Below are 21,649 nucleotides of genomic sequence, written 5' to 3'. Positions count from 1 at the left end.
GATCCTAGGTGCAGGGTCAGGAAGGCTTGAAGGACAGCCGACAAAGAGTGGGCTTTCATTTGCGGGGTGTAACTGGCTGGTTTTGTGTGTCAACCTGACACAAGCTGGCGTTATCACAGAGAAAGGAGCCTCCCTTGAGGAAATGTCTCCATGAGATCCAGCTGTAAGGCATTTTCTCAATTAGTGATCAAGCCCGGAGGACCCATTGTGGGTGGTGCCATCCCTGGGCTGGTAGACCTGAGTTCTATAAGAAAGCAAACTGAGCAAGCCAGGGGAAGCAAGCCAGTAAGCAGCATTCCGTGCCCCCCCACCCCCCATGGCTTCTGCATCAGCTCCTGCCTCCAGGTTCCTGCCCTATGTGAGTCCCTGTTCTGACTTCCTTTGGTGATGCACAGCGATGTGGAAGTGTAAGCTGAATAAACCCTTTCCTCCCCTACTTGCTTCTTGATCATGATGTTTTGTGCAGAAATAGAAACCCTGACTAAGACAAGGAGTGCTTTCAGTATAGAAGACAGTTTTTTTTTTAAGGCACAAGGGTACCTCACATAGCCGTTTACATACTTGCCTTAACTAATTCTGGTCCCAAGACTGGCCACTTGTGTGCCTGGAGTAGAATATGGTCCTCTCAGCATTCCCAGGTCACCTTCTCCACCCCATTGTGACACCGTCTCCCCAGCTACCAATGGAACGCTAGGGTTCTGCTTCCAAGGATATGGTTGGGTCTGGACACCAGTCAGGTGAGTCCTGTCTCCAGGGAGGAGGGACTGGGGGTTCATGTAGAAGGTGATAATTATGATGACAGCTTGTGACTGTGGGGCCACATTCTCCATATGGCACATGTGGACAGGAACGTGCCTGGGCCTGTTCAGCTGTGGGAACCCTATGGGAAGAGCAGGCTGTCCTCAAGGGAATTGTGAGTTCTCAGGTATGGCGCACAGTCGTTTCCTGTGTGCAGGTAGAGTGCTGGCTTCTCTTTTTCTAGCAGGACCTTTGAGGTCAGTGGAGGGCAGTGTGGTCAGCGCCCTTGCTGACTGCCAGCCAGTTCCCATGGATATTCAGTGCAGGGAGAGCTGCTTGAGGACCTCACAGATGACTTGGGGGCGCACAGGGGCCTTGCTGACTGCTAGTCCCTGTGGGTTGTTTGAGTAGTGCTAAATTAACCAGGCTTGCCTTGAAATCATCTTGTACCTAGATAGGCCTTGAACTTGTGATCCTCCTGCCTCAGCCTTATAAGTAGATGGAATTACAGGCCTATAGTGCTAGGCCCAGCTTCCTTCTTTTACTTTGGCCTTAATTTTTATTGTCTTTGTTATCTTCCTTGAATTTATTGGTTAATTTTTCTTTCACATTTTATAATGAGACTTAGTTGATCAATATTCAGCCTATACTTTTCTATTAAAAGCAGATAAAGCTATACTTTCTCCACAAATTACAACTTTTCAAGCACCCATACATTTGCTACTTTATTGCTATCACTCATAAATATTTTAATTTTATATGATTTCTTTGGTGTGTGAGGTACTTATAAGTTTCTTTCCTTAAAAATACATTGATGTTTCCTCTTACCCTCACTTCACACTCATGGTCGAGAAGACTCAGTGCCATAGTTACAATGTTACTCCTTCTCTACTGATCTAAATATTTGATACAGTCTCAATCAAAGCTCAGCAAATTGTTTTGTAGCTATAACAAGCATGCCCTGAAGTTAATGTTTGGATGACCAAGTGGCCACCATAACCATGAGGAAGTAGATTGGATGTGTGTGTGTGTGTGTGTGTGTGTGTGTGTGGTGTGCCAGAGTGCTTGTTCACACATTCACTTCAAGACATCAGGATTTGCGGTAAAACTCGCACAATTTTGATACTACAGCACAACTGAGAAAGCACAGCACAGATCCAAGAAACAGAGCAGAGCTCAGCACCAGGTTCACACAGAGAAAGCCAACTGAGCAAAGGGGCAAAAGTCACTTAGTGTAGAAAATGAATGTGCTACATAATACCTGGCCATCTATAGGGAAAATAATAATCTAGATGCACCCACCTTTTACAAAAATTAACTCAAATCAGACCATAGACTTAAGTGTGAAACAACACAATAAAACTTCTAGAAGAAAATCAGCAGGAAACCTCAGTGGCCTAGGTTTGGCAATAAGATTTTTAGCTGTGATGTCAAAAGCAAGACCTCAGGAAGAAAAAGAGTAGGTATGTTGAAGCTTGCCTGCTCTGTGGAGACCCCCATTAGAAGGATGAAAGGTCAGAGGTGAGGAATATTTGCAAAGGTCTCTGATAAGGACTTATATTTCAACTACAGGTTTTGAAATAGGCAAAGTAGGTTCTGCCCTTGTTCCAGAACCCAGTTCCCAGCATCTGTGTCAGATGACTCACAACCACATGTAATCCCAGGGGTCAGTTTGACGGACTCCTTCTGGACTCCATGGGAACCAGTGCTCATGAGCATTTACCAACACACACACAAGTTAAAATGGATAAAGGCGAATCTTTAAAAATGTCTGGTAACTGTAGCCCAGTCATTGAAACATTTGTCCAACATGTAGATGACCCTGAGATGAAAATATAGATATAGAGATAGGTAGTTAAGTGGGTGGGTAGGTAGTAGGTAGGTAGATAGGTAGGTAGATAGATAGATAGATAGATAGATAGATAGATAGATAGATACTTAGGCACAAGAAGAGCAGTCTTACAAGGAGGAAGATAGCAGATAAGAAGGTGTGGTTGCAACACTGCTCCGCACCTATCCAGAACAGCTGAAATAAAGTGATCTGATCATAGCAGTTCCAGGAAAGGTCACAGGGCAGACATATTCTCATTCATCGCTGGTGGAGATGCAGAATTTTATGGGAGACAGTTGGCAGCCTTTTACAAAGCTAATCATACTCTTAGCACATGACCCATCAGCCCCAGTATCCATGCCCCTGAGGTTTGCCCAGCTGTTTAGAAAACTTAAGTCCACAGAAGAGCTTCCATCGAAATGTTTATAGTGGCCTGTGTCACAGTTGCCAAACAACTAGAAAGTCCTTCAGTAGGCGAATGGGTAGATGGGCTGTGCACATGCAGTCAAGAAAGTACTTTTGAGTGACTCTTTTTTTTTTTTTTTTGGTTCTTTTTTGAGACAGGGTTTCTCTGTGTAGCCCTGGTTGTCCTGGAACTCACTCTGTAGACCAGGCTGGCCTCAAACTCAGAAATCCACCTGCTTCTGTCTCCCAAGTGCTAGGATTAAAGGCATGCGCCACCACTTCCTGGCATTTGAATGACTTTTTTTTTGTTTTGTTTTACTTTTTTTTTTTTTTTTTGGTTTTTTTTCGAGACAGGGTTTCTCTGTGTAGCCCTGGCTGTCCTGGAACTCACTTTGTAGACCAGGCTGGCCTCGAACTCAGAAATCCGCCTGCCTCTGCTGGGATTAAAGGCGTGCGCCACCATGCCTGGCTTGAATGACTTTTTTTAAACTACTATTAGGCAGCCATGTTGATGAGACTACACAGTCTCTGCATTGTACAAACTTCCCCATCCCTTCTGCTATAGCCGTGAGCCTCCTGGCGTGGGAGTTGTGATGCCCATGCGTCAGTTTGGGGCTGAGCACGACACAGTCACTAGTTCCTCTGCATTGTGGCCAGTTATGGTTTTCTGTAAAGGACACCTGTAGATATGCTAAGAGACAGCTCATGGGGCTGACAAAGAACTATGGATAACTAAGGCATGCTGAAATCGGGAGAAAAACATGTCTTCCCCAAGGAAGGCGGCCACATTGATTTATCCAATACCAAATGCTCAGCCCTGAAATCATTCACATACATGTGCTAAGTGACACTATATTGGCTGCGTAGGTTGTATTAATGTATTTAGGGGTGTGTGTGTGTGTGTGTGTGTGTGTGTGTGTGTGTGTGTGTGTAACAACGAAAGAAAGAGAGGCCATGAGTATGAGAGAGCAAGGCAGGGCACATGGGGAGTGTTGGGGGAAATGACGCAGTTATATTTTAATTTAAAAAGGGCTATTAAGGAGCAAGCATGGATGGACATGAAAAATGGACATTACTGAAAGGAAAGAAAGGCAGAATGCTGTGTGGTCTCAGCTTATGTTCTGGGAACAGTAAAGTCCCTATAGCAAGGTGACAAATGGGTCATAGGGCTCCTGAAGAGAGGATTGTCAGACGTGGAGCAGGTCCTTAGGCAGGGGAACTTTTACACTTTGGAATGGTAGTTACCCTCAGTGTTTGCTGAAGCCCAGAGAGTTGTGCAGTGTAGAGAGTCAGCCAGACAAACCCTAAAACCCACTTAGGATACAAGGTCTTGGGGGCCCTGGGGTCAAATGTGTCAAATGAACTTAACTGTTATAAATGTATGAATATGCATACAGATTTTAAATCCTGCTGCTAACATGGTTCATTATATGCACTGTATTAGAAAGTATGTGTTCTCTTGAGTGTAATTGTGTGTGTGTGTGTGTGTGTGTGTGTGTGTGTGTGTGTGTGTGTGTGATGTGTAAATTGAAAGTAAAAGAGACTACTTAGGAAGATGATGGGTCCCTGGGAGGGGGACATAGGAAGACAAGACAAAGGATAAAGGGTAATGGATACTAAGCTAAGTATATTATGTGTATGTGTGTATGTAGTACATAAATGTTTATGTTGCATGTATGTATGTATATGTTGTATATTTATATGTAGTATATGTATATTAATATGATGTATATGTAGTATATATGTATATGTAGTATATGTGTATATGTATGTGTGTGTGTGTGTGTGTGTGTGTGTGTATGTGCCTGTTTTCTGCCTCCCAAATTATGGGATTAAAGGCATGCGCTGCCACATCTGCCCCTGAAGGGTTCTTTATCTATTGTCATTTATAAAATAAATGCATATGTGTAAGTATGAAAATGTCATAATGAGCCTTGTCATTTTGTACACTAAATGTAATAGTACACTAATTTTTATTAATGTGTATGTGGACATATATGTGGGTCCTATGGAGGTGGAATAGGGCATCAGACCCCTTGGAGCAGGAGCTACTGGTGGTTGTGAGCTGTCTGGTATGGGTACTAACCCAGTTGTGAGTTGTCTGGTATGGGTACTAACCTTGGGTCCTCTACAAGAGCGCTACACACACTTACATCCAAGGGCCTAAATACAATAATCTTAAAAAAGAATCTCTATGTCTATACCTTGAAATTCTCTGAAGCTTTACTTATTGCTTGGTACATGATTAAATTTCATGAATCCTCTAAGCAGGTTTGAGGAAAACATATATTTTCTAGTTGCTAGTTGCAGAATTTTATAAATAACAATAGATAAAGGGCCCTTCAGGGGCCAGATGTGGTGACTCCTGCCTTTAATCCCAGCACTTGGGAGGCAAAAGCAGGCAGATCTACGAGTTCTAGGTCAGCCTGGTCTACATAGTGAGTTCCAGGATGGGTGGGGCTACATAGAGAGACCTTGTCTCAAAAAAAAAAAAAAAAAAAAAAAAAGAAAGAAAGAAAGAAAAGAAAAGAAAAAAGAAAAAATGAAGTTGTATGTGTGTGTGTGTGTTTTTGTGTGTGTGTTTGTGTGTGTGTGTGTTCAGGTATGTGCATATGTAGGGTGGAAGGTGTTAGATAGTACTCCTTATTGCTTCCCATCAGTTTGTTTTGAGTCAGAGTCTCTCTGCATTTGGGACTCTCATTTTTTCTTTACCTAAACCAATCTCAGCAATCTTCCTGTCCCACCCCTCTTGTATTTGGGGTGCAAGCATGCATGCCTGGCCTGGCCTGTGGGTGCTAGGCTCCCAACTCCAGTGTTTGTGATGGTGTGTGATTGGGTAGCAAGCGCTCAAAACCATGGAAGCGTTCCAGTGTTGCCCTCCACACACCCATTTTTTGAGGTAGAGTCTGAGGGTAGATAGTCAAGGCTAGCCTTAGACTTTGGCTTGTTATATAGACAAGGATAGCTTTAGACTTGGGATCCTCCCACTTCCAAGTTTTGGGGTGACAGGCGTATACACCAGCGCAGGTGGCAGGACAAAGCTTCTGAGTAGTGTTTGTCCATATTGTCGCTAAATCTATGTATAGTTTACCCCTTGGAGGAGTTGCAATATGGCCTGCAGTGGTAGCTCAGTGGCTGAGCGTAGACACAGCTGGTAGAGGATCCAAGTTCTGTTCCTGGCTGCACGCTGAGAAGCTCACAGCCCAGATCCAGGGCAATCCACACCTGCCGTGGCCGCTAAGGGCAGCTGCACTCACGTAACAGATCCACCCACAGACACACACATGTATGCACGGTTAAAAATCAGTCTGAAGAGTTACAGTTGGTGATATATTGGAGCTGTTTCTACCTACCCCTTAGTGTTTGAAGTATCTGAAGGCTTTAAGTAGGCTCAGAGATTTTTGGTTGGTTGATTTTGCAGTTAGGGTTTCTCTGTGTAGCTCTGGCTGTCCTGGAACCTACTCTATACACCAGGCTGGCCTTGAGCTTAGAGAGCTGCTTGCCTTTATCGCCTGAGTGCTGGGATGAAAGGTGTGTGCCACCACTGCCTGGCTAAGGCTCAGATATTTTTAAGATTTACAGTCTTTGTGTTCTGAAACTTTTATCTTTAGATAGTAGGCCTCTCTATTCCTAGTGATGTCAAAATTTGACGTGTTAAAAATGATGTACATATTATGTAAATGAGTGTTTGCCTATCTGTGTATCGAGTGTGTGTGTGCCATGCCCACAGAGGTCAGGCGAAGGCATCAGCTCTCCTGGGAGTGGAGTTATACACAGTTGCAAGCTGCCATGTGGATGTTAGGAACCAAAGCTGAGGCTGCAGTCCTGTTAACCTCTGAGCCATTGCTCTGGTCCCCTGAACACTTATCTTGTTTGCTGATAAGTTAGCTGTTCCTGCTTTGTTTGGCTACTATACAGAACACAACTTTCCCCATCCCTTTACTCTGCCTTATTTTTTTTTTTTTTTTTTTTTGTCCTTGGGTCTTAAGTGTGTCTTCTTACAGGGTGACCAAATTGTCATCCATTTCAAGACACTTTCGAGAAGAGGAGAGGACCAAGGTTGAGTCCCTACACCAGCTCAGAAGACACAAACAAGGTATGCTCCAAGCACACTGGGAAATGCTCACCACCCTTTTAAAATAGAACATGGATTTGATATTTCTTTTTATTTTACACTTATCTTATTAAAATTCTAATTAATACATACTAATTATATGTCTTTGTAGAATACAGTATAGCACTTAAATGCACATATGCAACAAGTAAGGTCAGATCAGTCATGTCTGCTAGCTCAGACATCCATCATTTCTTAGCATTGGGAACATTCAAAATGCTCATGGCTACTTTGAAATATTTCGTTGTTGACCACCACAGTTATTCTGATGTATGATGGAGCACTAGACTATATTATTTTTCTGTTCAACTGCACCTTCTATTCCTATTGACTATCATCCCCCCCATCCCTGCCTGTGCCCCCACAAGGCTCTGGTACCCCCTGCTTGATTCTTTATTGCTTTGAAATAAGCGTTGTCTTTCACACACACGTGAGAGCACCTGTTTGTCTGTGTGCATCTGACTTCTCTTCTATCCATGTTTCTGCAAATGACAAAGTGTTGGTCTTTAATGTCTGAATAATATTTTATTCTGCATATATAGATAGAATAGACAGATGAGATATAAATTATAGATGACAGGTAGACAGATAAATTACAGATAGATGGTAGGTAAATTGATAGATGATTGATAGATGGTAAATAGATACAGATAGATGATGGATAGTAGATAGATGATAGACATGATTGATAGATAGATAGACAGGCAGGTCACCTGGGTCACTGTGACCAAGTAGCTGACAGAAACAACTTGGAGGAAGAAAGGTTTATTTTGTCTTGGGGTTGGAGACCTCCTAGTCCCCTGTGATGGGAAAGTCATAACGGAATTCATGTCAACAGGAACTAACAGATCACAGAGCCATGAGCCAGCAGCAGAGAGCAGCTAGAACCAGGGACCAGGCTGCAACTTTCCAATACCTGAGCCTGCTGACACCATTGCACCAGCGGGGCCCAGCTCTCAAAGGAGCCACAGTCCCCAGAAACAGCACAACTTTCTAACTTGTGGCAATGTGTTTTGACTCATTTTTCTAGTTGTGCTTACTGGATTCATTTTGTTTCTTCTTCCCTTGTTTTTTTTCTGAATTAAAATTGTTTTCCTTTGGTTTATAGCTTTCTGCCTACTGATGTGAATATTAAATCTGTATTGTGCAAGAGTAGCTGCAAAGCTTTCATCCCTTGTCAGGAATGCTTTCTCAAGCACAGAAAGCTCTGAAAAATATCTGTCTTTTCCCCTCCCAATTTACACACACACACACACACACACACACACACACACACACACGGAACTGAACTCTAGAGTATTGCGCCGTGTCTCCACTCCAACCACCGTCTTCCTCCCCACTCCATCTTTTGACAGTCCCCTAATTACTTAAAACAGTCTATATGTGGAAGTTTTGTACTGGCTTGACATTTTGGTGATCCGAGTCTGCATCTCAGGCTGCTCCCCACCCCCACCCCACCCCCTGCCAGTTCGTGCTCTTTCCTAAGTTCCCCAGCTGAGGCAGTTAGCTCACTGTGGTGCTTTCTTGGCTCTCAGGTGGCTGTACCCATCCGTACTCTACTCTGCTTCCTCATGTGTCACTCCAGGCTGGCTGTACACTCCATTCTTCTCTGGTCTCTTTGGAGACTTGGAGGCTGTGCGTTTGCCTCTCCAGCTAACACTATTCCTTCCTCTGGGGCCCAGGGCTTAATGGCAGGGTGTCTAGACACAGGTTCCTCCCATTGTGCTTGAGAGAAGGGTTGGGTTTCTTGGATATGTTGATTTATGTTTTTGGAGTTTAAGAAAATACGTTGTTTCTTTTTTGGGGGGGTGGGGTGGGGTTTCGAGACAGGGTTTCTCTGTGTAGCCCTGGCTGTCCTGGAACTCACTTTGTAGACTAGGTTGGCCTTGAACTCAGAAATCTGCCTGCCTCTGCCTCCCAAGTGCTGGGATTAAAGGTGTGTGCCACCACTGCCTGGCTATGTTGTTTCTATATACTAATACATACATTATTATTTTTTCTCATCCATTTCTCTTGTGAGTTTCTGTTTAGACCTGAGCTAACCTTCCACCTACCAAGTCTTTCCACCTGTCCACCTGGGCTAACCTTCCACCTACCAAGTCCTTCCACCTGCTCAGTTCTCAGCTACACACTCCAGCTCACTAACACTCCACACTGAATCTGTTTGATTAACTTTCCACTTCCTATCTTTATTTCCAACAACCTTTTACCCCTTCTTATGCTGAGAGGTTCACTGTCTGTATCTGTGACTTTCCTGGCAGTCTCATAGTGCCTGCCTCCTCAGACCACAATTTGAGAATCTCTCAGGCTCGCTTGCAGAATGTTTGCACAGAGAGGGGAGCCAAAGAGTTCCTAACCCATGGCCTCTTTTACTGAGGGGTTTTGGCTCACAAGACAGATTTGGCTGTGTCTGCTCCTTACTGCTGCCAAACTATATCCTAGATACTGCTTACAGCCCCCCCCCCTGCCCTCTCCTGCTGCTTCACTTTGGTTCCAAGTTACATCTGTCTCCTTGAGTGTTCTACATTCCAGCTTCTGGCTTCTAAGCTTTATGGCTAAGTCGCCAAGCCTCTCTGCCTTTGGCCTGGGCCTTTGCCATTCGTGACTGGGGTGTTTATTTTATGCCACTATTTGTTTACTTACTTGAAGGAGGCATCCTTTGAGTCCTCTGCCAACTTTGAAATTCCAGAGATGCCTCAGATGTGTGAACAGTTTGTTGTGAGGAAGCTGTCAGAGAGCTCCTGGCATTCATGCAGGAAAACATTCTCTAAAACATCCAAAGTGTCCAATGCACTAAAAATGGGGGGGTTGAGCCAGGAGGAATGAATTATGCAAACTAAGAGACTTTAGAAGGAAAGGGAGGGGCCATGAACTCCAGGTTGACCCAAGGCAGAGGGTCTTTTCTGTCCACTGGCTTCCATACTGGGATCCGACGAAGGGAAAAGAAGCTGTGACAGGAACTGACCTGCATCCTTTCTTTGAACAGATGAAGGAAGACCAGAACTACAAGACAGCATTCGGATCCCAGAATTCCAGGGACACACACCGGCATGAGATTTCCTTTCCCTCACAGAACTGGTCCTTGGAGATGCTGCTACGCAGATTGAAGGCCATAGATGCCAGGAGGGATGACAAGTTTGCCAGTGTTATGGATGCCATTGGGGAATTTGGCACATTCCAGTGGAGGCTGGTGGTCCTCACCTTCATCCCCAGCATCCTGTCAACCTTCTTCATATTCTCTCATCACTTCTTGCTCACAGCTCAGAGGCCCTACTGTAACACCAGCTGGATCCTGGAAGTGGGCCCCAATCTCACAGAGGATGAGCAGCTGAACCTGACCCTGCCCCGAGCACCCAATGGCAGCTTTCTGACGTGCCTCATGTATATACCTGTGCCATGGGACCTAGACTCTATCATCCACTTCGGCCTCAATTATACAGAAACATGCAAATTCGGGTGGATCTACCCTTTTGCTCACACCCGTTCTCTGATCAATGAGGTATGCTTTTCTTTTGTGTTGTCTTGAACACAGCTACCCGAGAGGCTCGGCACAGACAGTTGGCGCTTGGTCTGAGCACACTGTGCAGAGGGGAAGAAGTTAGGGTCCTTGTTCCCTAACCCTGGGCCCTGATTTTCTTAAGCCAGGAAATGAGCATGCATTTTGGCTTAGAGCCAGGCTTGTCACCTGACCAGAGGATTTCTTCTCAGGACAGGGAATTGCCATGGCACTGGGCTTCTGGTCAAGGGAAGACCCTTAAGTTGAGGGCCCTAGGGATGGAGGCACAAGTGGTTGTGTGCAGCTGTGTGCGGGGGGGTGTGTGTGTGTGTGAGTGCCAGCTGCCTAAGGCAGAGGTTCTCAACCTGTGGGCCATGACCCGTTCACAGGGGTGGCACATCAGGCATTTATATTAAAATCCATAATATCAAGATTACAGCTATGAAGTAGCAAAATAGTGTTATGGTTGGGGTCCCCACCATGTGAGGAACTGTGTTAAAGGGTCACAGCATTAGGAAGGTTGAGAACCACTGGCCTAATATTTCCCCTCTGGGCCAAGCTCAGTCTCTCTATTGCCAAAAGGCTACGTCCATGTGGAGGCCATGATCAGTGCCCTTGTCTAACCTGCAGTTTGACCTGGTATGTGGCAACGAACCAAACAAGGAAAACGGGCTGACTGTGTTCCTGTCAGGCGTCTTGACAGGGTCTCTTCTCTTCGGGTTCTTAAGTGACAAGTGAGTCTCCCGCAGTTCCCTCTGATCCTGGGACATTCTGCCTCCTCCTCAGGTGCTCAGAGTCTCAGGCTGGGGGAGGAAAATGAAGGGACTCTCCAAAGCCCTGTGGTAACACAGAGGCTGGCCCAGGTGTGTAGCCACGTAGCCACTGCTGTCCGAGGAGGCATGGCTGGTGGCCTCTTCTCCTCACTCCCCCGCAGGTTGGGCCGCTATCCAATCATCCTGCTGTCGCTGCTGGGGTTCCTCATCTTTGGCTTCGGAACAGCCTTTGTGAGCAGCTTTTATCAATATCTGTTCTTCCGCTTTTTTGTGGCCCAGGCCTCCGTGGGCTATGCCATCTGCAGTGTATCTTTAGGTGATTGGCTCTCAAGGGGGCGCGGTGGGACAGAAACTGATACATTTCAGGAGGGAACAGGGGGCAGATCTACCTGGGAGGGACAGCCTAACAGGAACCTAAGGGGAGGCAACAGGCCACCAAGCTCAGTGGCGAGGGAGTAACCGACACCACTCCTAGTTGCCTGAACGAGTGAGGGACTCAGAAAGGAGTGTTCCCAACCCTCATCCTCCACAGCCGTCTCCTGCGCCCTGTGTAACCCGCTTCATGCTCCTTCTGGACCCGGCACCTTGGACCCAAGATGCACTTGGCTCATTTTCATCCCGAGCCTCAGAAAGTTTAGCCAGCTTGTTCGGGCCGTAGAACAAGGAAGAGCTGGGGTTTCTACTCAGGTCTATGTGGTGCTAACACCTTCAGCGCATATATACCCAGGCCTAGAACCAAATGGCTGTGACCCCTTATTTTCTTGGGGCTTCCTGGCACCTCTTCTCATAAGAAACCATCCAGAGCACAGCCAAGGGAAACTGACCGTCAAAGCATTAACACACTCTAAGACAAGTGGTTCCTTGTCTTAGCCTACGTCAGACCGTGCAAGATGCCCTGTGCTGACCTCTCCTTATGAGAGGCACTGCTTAGGCAGGAGCTTTCTAAGGAGTGGTGAGAGGGTAGAAAAAAAAATGAAGGGTGAACGGGAGCTGAAGAGACGCATCGAGGCGTAGGATGTGTACCAGGGGATGCAGGGACAACCTAGCTCTGAGGGCTGTCTAAAGATCTATAACAGGCAGAAGAAACTTTGTGTAGCCCGAGTCGTCGAGGGCAGGGGAGGCCCACCTGGGGACTGTGACCTGACCGCAGCTTCGTCCTCATGTTCTCTGCACAGTCATGGAGTGGCTGGTGGGCGAGCACCGCGCTCAAGCCGTCATCCTGCAGCACAGCTTCCTCACCATAGGGGTCATACTCCTGACGGGGCTGGCTTACAAAGTCGTCCACTGGAGACTGCTGTGCCTGCTGGGCGGCATGCCCATGTTTCCCCTTATCTGCAATATCTGGTGAGCAGTCCATTTCAAGGCCTCCTCCGGGTGGGTCTCATGGGAAATGGAGGGGGCCGTGGACGTCTGGGAGCTGGGGGGGGACACACACAGAGGCCCTCAGAGAAGTACATGAAAGAGATTTCAGAGAGGTGGGCAGAACAGGGGATTAACAAAGATCCAAAGACAAGCAAAGGTCAGGGCTGATAAGATGGGAAATTGCAGGATGGCCTTGGTCACCTTGTGGAGGTGGCATCACTGCAGGAGGACCTGAACCAGGGCCCATGAACTGAAGCTGAGTGATGGAGTAGCCCCAGGAAATGACCCTTGGGGTGGGTGGGGTAGGGGAACAGAAAGGGCCTTTTGTGGTCAGCTGAGGCATGTTCGAGTGATATGCTGTTTCTAAACGTAGGGAGTGCTAGGACAGGCGTGTCAGAGTGGGGAACTGTGAAGGCTCAGCTCACATAGCTAAGCTCAGAGGAACAGGGAGGTGGGAACAGCCCTGTGCTGGCTGTGTCCGAGGAGAGACGAGTCAAGGCTGAGAGGGGGATATGAGGGAAAGAGTGAACTTAATATCTTGACAGGCTCACATTTTGTTTTTACAACTCTGGTGGCCACCAGGAAGCAGAATGAAGGCTCCAAAGGGTAGAGATAGTACACGTGAGAGACACGTAATCTACAATTATGTAATCTACGTGGTCTACGTGATCTACGTAAGAAACAGGGGTAATAGGCTAGGGGTTTATGTCCCAGCCTGCCTGGCTTCAGAGCCTCTGATCGAGCATAACGCCCGTACCATACATAGGCTACATTTAAAGGGTGAGATGATGTGCATGTAAGTGGCTTGGGACCTTTCCGATGCTGCCAAAGCTAGGGACCAGCCTTGGCAGTCCTCTAGGCACCAGTGAGTGTGGGTGGTGTGTCTCTGTCATGTATCTAAGACAACTTGACTTTAAGGAATTTTTAAAAATGTTATTAACATAGGGCTGGGCAGATAGATCCAGTAGGTGAATTGCCGCCATGCAGATGTGAGAACCTAATTTTGGCGCCTAGTATCCATGTAGAAGCCAAATGTGGGACTACACACTTTTAATCCCAGCAATGGGGAGACAGAGCCAGGAAGATTCTTGGGCTCGCTGATCAGCCGGTCTAGCATCATTGGTTAGTCCTGGGTCCTATTGAGAGAAGCTATTTCAAAAAATAAGCTGGCTGGTTCCTGAGGAAGGATCCCTAAGGTTGGCCTCTCACTTCTATATGCTTACACACACACACACACACACACACACAAACACACACACACACACAGACACACGTACAACCTGTAGGTATGTGTATCTGTACACACATGAACATGTATATACACACCCTCACATACAACTGCCACACAAGGGTTACTAATATAATAGACCAGAAGGTTTGTGGTGACAAGTCCCTAGTTCCTCACTTTTCAGCCTCTGGTTCCTTTCCCAGAATTCCTCACTAAGCTTTTGGCCTTTCTGTTGGCTGTTGTGCATGCTTAGAGTCGATGCCGTCTTCAGCGGGCTGGACTCACTGGAGCACAGAGAGGCTGCTGTATGTATATTTTCCTGCACTTAGACCTGAGGGTTGGCCCACATATGCCAGGGCAGCTGTATGGGCTGCGCAGACACCTTCTCAGCAGTTTGACTGCTTATGAGTAACTGCAGTAACCACCCCCTGATGTAGAAAGAATTTTTTCCTTCAACTGCCTTATCCAGAAGTAGTGTTGTCACAAATGCCCGAAGGACAAATTGACAGGCATGTCGTATTGGCTTAATGAAACAGTAGTATATCTTCACCAATGGGACTTAGGACTTCCCAAGCTATAGGTTTTTGTCTGATTACTGTACCAAACATGGAAGTGAGCATTAAGTCCAAGCCGGAGGTAGTTGGTGGCACCTGTAACAGCCATGATACTGTTATACCAACGACCACACTGATGAGTAGGGCCCAGAAGTGACCAACATTGTAGGCGATGAGAATTCTCTCACAGTGGCCTGTGTGACACCCTCAACAACTATGAGCACTCACAAGTTAGGAGAACCTTACAGCTCAGACTTAGCTTGATTTGTTACCAGAACATGTGGTGGCTTCAGGGTTAGGCATAAACCATTCTCTCTGGGTATGCATATCACAGTGGTAATAGCTTGCAAGCTTCAGAGACCTCTCAGGACACAGCAGTGGCCCACGCCTGTGTACTTAAGGTAGGAGCTGTCTTGCAGAGCTGTCTTCAGTCATTTCTACCTTGTGCTCGCTCTCCTCACTGTACAATCCTTCCCTTGAGTTTCAAGATTTTGAATCCCAGGAGGGGCTTTTCACCGACAATATAATCTGTCCCTTATGCTACCCTAAGACATAAAAAACCCCAACAAGAACAAAATGCAAGCCAGCATTTCCATCTGTCTTCCCTCTTGTTTGACTTACCCGCCAGATCATAGTCTGTTAGAGAAGGCACACACATCTTCTCCCCTTGGTCACTTCTCCATTGTGGGCAAGTTCCCTTTAGGCATTGACTGCCTCAGTGTGCAGACAACTCTCTTACCTGTGTGCTACCTTCACAGTTTACAGCATGCTTTCTAACCCACTAGTCTTTTGGGAGATCTCTCCATGTACATACTGCATGGAGCAAGACGGCCATTGTAGGATTTCTTCCAAGCATGTTTTACCCTGAGTCATCTTTGCTACATTTTGTAATATACATATAATTAATATAGGTGTGTATCAGTGTGTGAGTGTGTGCACATGTATACAGGTATCTGTGGGAGGCAGAAGATGTGAGATCCCCTGGAGCTGGAGTTACAGGTGATTGTGAGCCACCTAATGTGGGTGCTGGAAACTGAACTAGAGTCCTCTGTAAAAGCAGTGTGCACTTTTAATCACTGAACCGTCTCTGTAGCCCTCTACTGTTTTTATCTCTTCTTTTATTAAAAATTGATTTTTTCTCACGTAATATATTTTTTAAATTAATTAATTAATTTATTATATGTGTATACACTGTAGCTGTCTTCAGACACTCCAGAAGAGGCATCAGATTTTTGTTACGGATGGTTGTGAGCCACCAGGTGATTGCTGGGATTTGAACTCAGGACCTTTGGAAGAGCAGTCGGTGCTCTTAACTGCTGAGCCATCTCACCAGCCCCATATCTTTGTTTTTTTTTTTTTAACTGAGCCTTGCTCTGTATCCTTGGCTGGCTTTCTGCTCTTATAGAGTCCAGACTGACCTCAGATCCCGCCACGTGCAGCTCTCGTCTTAGTTTGTCAAGCCCCTGTTGCACAGGTACCAGTTATTGTATACTATTCCTAGAGAGAAGTAAGAGACACATTTATTCACCCCCAATAATGGAAAGGCCAGCAGGCCACAGAGAAATTTATCAAGTCCTGTTCGGCAAATACATGAGGTCGCTGACATTCTTTCACCACGTGCCTCAACCCCTAGGTTGTTTTAAATCCTCTGTATATGCCAGCATTTTTCAGATCCCCGCTCCTGTATAGCGATGGGTTGGGTAGAACGGGCTGGCTACTGGACTGTGTAACAGCCACATCACCACCTGCAGAGTTAGCTGCTCTACAACCATGGGTCAGGGAATGCTTGCCTTAGTCACCACAGCTATTCTACTTCATGTTGGCGACCGTCATGTCAAACCTGAAGGAAACAGCTCCACTATAGTTCTCAGAGAGTGGGCATGAAGGATGACTCTTGGGCATGCCTTCGAGCTAGCAAAGAAGAGCTTAGAGATGATTAGAGCAGGTAAAGAGACCACAGGGCCCAGGAGTCCAGTGGTTGAGTACTGCTTCTGAGCAGCACTGGGGGCTGGGGTGGGGGGCGGGTTAGGGAAGACGGGCTGGCTGCCATGCAGGTGCAGAAGGCATCTTGAGGTTGGTGGTGGCCTTCGAGGTTCCTTGGTCACATGTCGATACCAGTGGCATCTCAGCTGGAGAGCCACTGATCTTTGGGGGCATCCTAGAACTCTGAGGTAAGAGAGAGGTGGGGTCACACAGGGTTCTCCGAGAGTCCCCACGATGGCTGATGGTGAGAGGCAAGGTGGAAGAAGCTAAGAAGGTCCTGTGCTATGCAGCTGAGGTGAACAAGAAGACCATCCCTTTAAATCTACTCAATGAGGTAAGAGGCTCAGGCCAGGAATGAGGCCAGGGCTGGAGACTGTGGAAACCTCTTCCACCATCCTTTCAGTGGGATATTAGTCTGCTGCTACAGAATGAGGGTAAACCAAGCTGTGCTTGGCAAGGCCAAAAAGTGGCTGGCACTTGGGGAGGGGCAGGTCTTGCCCTGTGTGTGGGGACAGGGAGCAAGCTGGGGTCTTCTCCGCCTATGGCTGGTCTTATTGTCCTATAGCTACAGATTTCAGGAAAGAAAGTGGCAAAGGCTTCTATCTTGGACTTCTGTACCAATCAGCACCTCTTCAAGGTGGTCTTGGCCATTGGCTGTGTGTGGTGAGTCCCTGGGCTGATGGGAAACTCTGGGCATAGCAGGGAGGTTGGTCAGGGCTAGGTCATGTCTCCCAGTCTCTGTGCTGTTCCTTCACCTCTGCCCCCATCCCTGTCCTTATTCCTGATACTCAATCCTCCCTCCCTTTCTCCCACCTCCTTCCTCCTTCTCTTCCCTTCTCTCCTCCTCCTCCTCCCCTTCCTTTCTCCTGTCTCTCTCCCCGTCTCTATCCTTCCTTCCTTCTCTCCATCCTCTTCCCTTCTCTCTCTCTTGTTCTCTTATGCTTTTTTTTTTCTCCAGGTTTACCGTCAGTTACATCAGTTTTACACTGAACCTCAAGATGAACGACTTTGGGCTGGACGTCTACTTCGTACAAATGGTCCGGAGCATAGTGGCAGTGCCAGCCCGGCTGTGTTGTATCATTCTCCTGGAGTATTTTGGGAGGAAGTGGGCCTTAAACCTGACTCTCTTCCTAGTTACCTCCATGTGTTTGTTTCTCCTTTTCCTCCCCCAAGGTACAGTGTGAGAGGATGGTAGCCCCTTACCTCTCGCTTCTTCACCATTCTCCTAGTGTCTCTTGTCTTAGTCAGCAAGCTAAGCATGAAGGATTGGCTTCTTGCATGTATCCTCTGCCCTCCTTGAGGAAGCCCCAGCCCCCAAGACCCAAGAAAGGAACTCATGCCATTAAAAGAGAGTTAAGCCTGAGCAGGAGGGCAGGCATCCTCTGTGACCCCCATTCTAATGCACTCTAGAGGCAGACCTAGTGGGTAAATGAGAGTAGATGGTAGCAGTAATGGTCTTTAGTGGCTCCCCTGAGCCTCGCCTCTCATCTGGAGCCTTTGATCAGCAAGTACCTACTGCTCTCTATGCCATCTAGGATAAGCAGCTCATGGAAACTGGTCTAGTGGTGACCTGGATCCACGGTAGTCCTTGTGCTCAGAGGCCTTTCCCAGGGGCTCGCTGCCTGGATCCTGGTACTTAGCACTGTTTCCAATGTCTCAAAGATCTCTGGGCAACAAGCATGGGTCAGTCCGTAGGCCTGGAGTGCACAGAGCCGCAGTCGGTGCCCAGTAGTGGAGGCTGCTGTGCCTGTCCTCCCTAAGGAGTCCCCTTCTTTCTCCTGAAGCATCTCTTAGCATTCTCCCAGGTGCCAGCAGATATTGATTAGCAACAACAAAATGAATAAACATTTTTAGGCTTCTATAGCTTGATGTTTATCATGATTGACATTGTTGCAACTGTCAAGTAGAGCACTGAATCAAGCTGACATGTTTACAGATGTGTAAGCAAGAAACTAGGAATAGGATTCTGAAGAGAAAGGGTCTGAGGGTGGGGGACATAGCTCAGTCGGTGAGGTGCTTGCTACATAAGCATGAAAAACCTGACTTTGGATATCCTGCGCTCGTGTAAAAATCCCAGCAGGATAGCACGTGCCCTGATCTGAGAAAGGAGACTCTCTGGGGTTTGCTACACAGTTAGTCTCACTGAGTCAGCCAGTTCCAGGTTCAATGAGAATCCCTATCTTTAAAAACTTGTTTTTTGTCTGCCTCAAGGCCTGACCTAAGGTCTGTTGCCAAGTCTGCCCCAAGGCCTGCCCCATACCTGTTCAATTCTCCTATGTAGTAACTTCAGGACTGGCTGGGTCTATGCAGATACACTCTCCTCTGGCTGAATGTCTGAGTCTGCTGGCTAGGTGACCAAGTGTAGGGGTGGGTCATTCAGCTGCCTTTGATAAGGGGCTGAGAGAAGGTTGTAGGGTCCTAAAGGTAGGGTGGCCCAGGACTTAGGGCTGTGCTGTCTTCATTTAGAGCCGAAGTCGACAATAATCCTGACGCTCATGCTTGCAGAGTTCAGCATGGCTGGCACTCTCTCTATATTCTTTATCTACACTGCAGAGCTTCTCCCCACAGTCCTCAGGTATGGAGTCTGGTGGGTTGAGGTGGCATGGGGGATGTGGGAGGACAGTGACAAGATTGAGTATCACTCAATCATTTGCTGATTGAGCATCAGGAGATGATCGCTGTTTAAATGTGTTTTGCATGGATTGCTCCCGTCCAGCTCTCACAAAACAACCAAACCAAACCAAACCAGACCAAACCAGACCAAACCAGATACTACCACTGATGATCTTTCAGTTGTCAAAAACAAAGACATGAAATACCCATGGTCCAGGTCATAGCAAGTAGCAAAGCTGGAGTTTGAGCTAAGAGACATCTTAATTTTTCTTCTTTCCATCTCTGTCTGTGATAAAATACCATAGCAAAAGCGACTTAAGGGGGGGTGGAAGCAGCTTTTTCTGGCTCCCAATGAAAAGGAGCAGATCATTATGGCGGGGCAGTCAAGGCAGAAGGAGTTTGCAGCAGCTGACCACATTACACCACCGTTAGGAAGCAGTGATGTAAAGCAGCGTTCTCCACTTGCATAGTCCAGGATCCCAGTCAAGGGAATGGTACCGCCAGCAGTAGTACCACAGTCTTGCCGTCTCAGTCAGCATGACTGACTTCTCATGCTCATAGGCCGGTTTCCCAGGTGATTCTAGATTCTGTCAGATGGACAAAGAATAATAACTTTCATGTCGGATATGACTCCAGTCTCTGCCTTGTGTCATCTCCGAGTTTGCTTTCTGTTGCTATGATAGACACCAGGACCCAAAGCAACTTGGGGAGGAAAGGGTTTATTTCATCTTACAGGTTTACCTCCATGAGGGAAGTCAGGATAGGGACCTGGGGGCAGGACCTGGATCAAAAGCCATGGTGGAATGCTGCTTACTGGCTTGTTCCTCGTGGATTTTTCAGTTTGCTTTCTCATACACCCCTGAAGCACCTTCCCATGTGCTGTTCAGTGAGTGAGGTCCTCCCACATCAATCATCAACCAAGGTGATGCCCTAAAACTTGCCCACAGGCTGATCTGATGAGGGCATCTTCTCAACCGGAGTTCTCTCTTCCCAAATGATTTTAGCTGTATTGAGTTGACAAGACTAACCAGCCTGCACCAGATGCCTGGAATGTATGTGGGTTTCCCTGAAGTTCTGCCTCTTCCCCTACAGAGCTCCTGGTGATCGCAGCCCTGTCTTTCTGACCCTGGGCTGCATCCTTATGAGCATGTGCTGTCACAGTGCCTGCATGATTAGTAATTCTCTTGCTCTCAATACCCAAGAAGGAGAAATAAGTCAACTAGGTTGGAGAACTGGGTTCTCTAAGGTCAAACACTGAAAATGGAAAAGAGTAGAGTGTGTGGCTTAAAGCAGCTTCTCCTGTCCACTGCACCCAGACTCTGAGCCTAAGAAGTCTTTAAATCAGTTGTCAACCTCATTTTTCAGGTCTACAGGTCTGGGAATGGTGTCTCTAGCCTGGGTGGCTGGAGCCATCTCATCTGTGGCCATCTTCAAACAGACCAAAACACAGCTGCCCATCTTCTTCTGTTGTCTGTGCTGCGTATTGGCCTTGTGCTTCTCCTCCCTGGTACCAGAAACGGGAAGCCAGTCTCTCCGTGACAGCATAGAGTACAATATAAGGTAGATGTGCAGAGCCTCCTTGTCTCAAGCTCTGGGAATAGAGTGTGTCAGATACTGTCCATCATCATGACAAGAGGACCCATGACATGAGGGTTCTTCTGTTCAAAGCAGTCTCCCCAGATCTTCAGTTGTGGCCACTTTGCCTGGGTCTAGCTCAAGTTGTTCTCTCTCTCTCTCTCTCTCTCTCTCTCTCTCTCTCTCTCTCTCTCTCTCTCTCTCTGTTTGTGTATGTATCTATCTGTCTCTGTCTTTCTCTCTATCTCTTTCTTTCCACCCCATGTGTGTCTGTGTCTGCTTCTCTCTCTCTCTATCTCTCCTCCCAAAGAGTTTTTGAAAAGATTAAACTCACATTGTAAAAGGTCCAGCATGGGACAGGTACTTGCTGATAAAGATGGTGAGGCTCACTCCAAAGTTACAGGAAAGAGAAGGGCCAAGCTGGGGCTGGGAAATGTAGCAAGCCTGAGCCTGAAGATAACTCTCCTCATGGACTATGCCCAAGCTTGGCTGGGGACCTAGGTGCATGAGAAAGCCCCATCTCGTTCAGAGATGTCATGATTAAAGATGTCTCATGATTTTTCTCACCATCTGCAGAGATTCTATTGAGCCCAAGGATAGAAATAAGGATGTTCCCATGGTGATAGCTGAGGAGTCGATGTCTGACATTGTGGCTGATTCTGAAGTGACAAATACCACGCTCAATGCCGTGACTTTCAAGCCAGAAGAAAATAGCCTCCTCAACATGACCTTGGAGGTACCCAAGATGGACTTACCAGTCCAGTCCCTTAAGGCCCAGCCTCCCTAGAGCATTTTGGATCGGAGGCTGGTATGGGTATGGGGCCATGGATTCATGGCCTCAAGTTCTAGACCCAGTCTGGCATGTGGGATGAGTCTGTCCTCCTCCAAGGTCAGCCCTCGGGATCCCAAAATAGTCCCTTCTGAAGGGGGTGCTGACTTGTGATTCACTCCAATAAAATATCATGTTGGTCTTGAGA

General features: G+C 47.0%; 1 protein-coding gene across 5 annotated transcripts; it reads left to right on the top strand.

Moving 5' to 3' along the window:
• Nucleotides 1-671: 671 nt before the first annotated feature.
• On the top strand, nt 672-21,649 carry Slc22a14 (solute carrier family 22 (organic cation transporter), member 14). Of its 5 annotated transcripts, none has more exons than XM_011242981.1 (12): nt 672-737; nt 6,964-7,070; nt 10,075-10,587; nt 11,215-11,318; nt 11,519-11,673; nt 12,533-12,701; nt 16,698-16,818; nt 17,050-17,147; nt 17,443-17,657; nt 18,951-19,059; nt 20,463-20,657; nt 21,249-21,649. In XM_011242981.1, exons 3-12 carry the CDS (start codon nt 10,075-10,077, stop codon nt 21,457-21,459), a joined length of 1,890 nt encoding a protein of 629 aa, XP_011241283.1. In that variant the 5' UTR covers nt 672-737; nt 6,964-7,070; the 3' UTR covers nt 21,460-21,649. The 5 variants fall into 5 exon arrangements, with proteins under 5 accessions (XP_011241283.1, NP_001032838.1, XP_011241282.1 ...); NM_001037749.3 differs by having other exon boundaries at nt 707-737; nt 6,979-7,070; nt 21,249-21,646; XM_011242980.2 differs by having other exon boundaries at nt 736-925; nt 6,979-7,070.

This window comes from Mus musculus, chromosome 9 (genome assembly GCF_000001635.26).
Source record: "Mus musculus strain C57BL/6J chromosome 9, GRCm38.p6 C57BL/6J".
Taxonomy (NCBI): Eukaryota; Metazoa; Chordata; class Mammalia; order Rodentia; family Muridae; genus Mus; species Mus musculus.
This window is presented reverse-complemented; position numbering and strand designations above follow the sequence as displayed.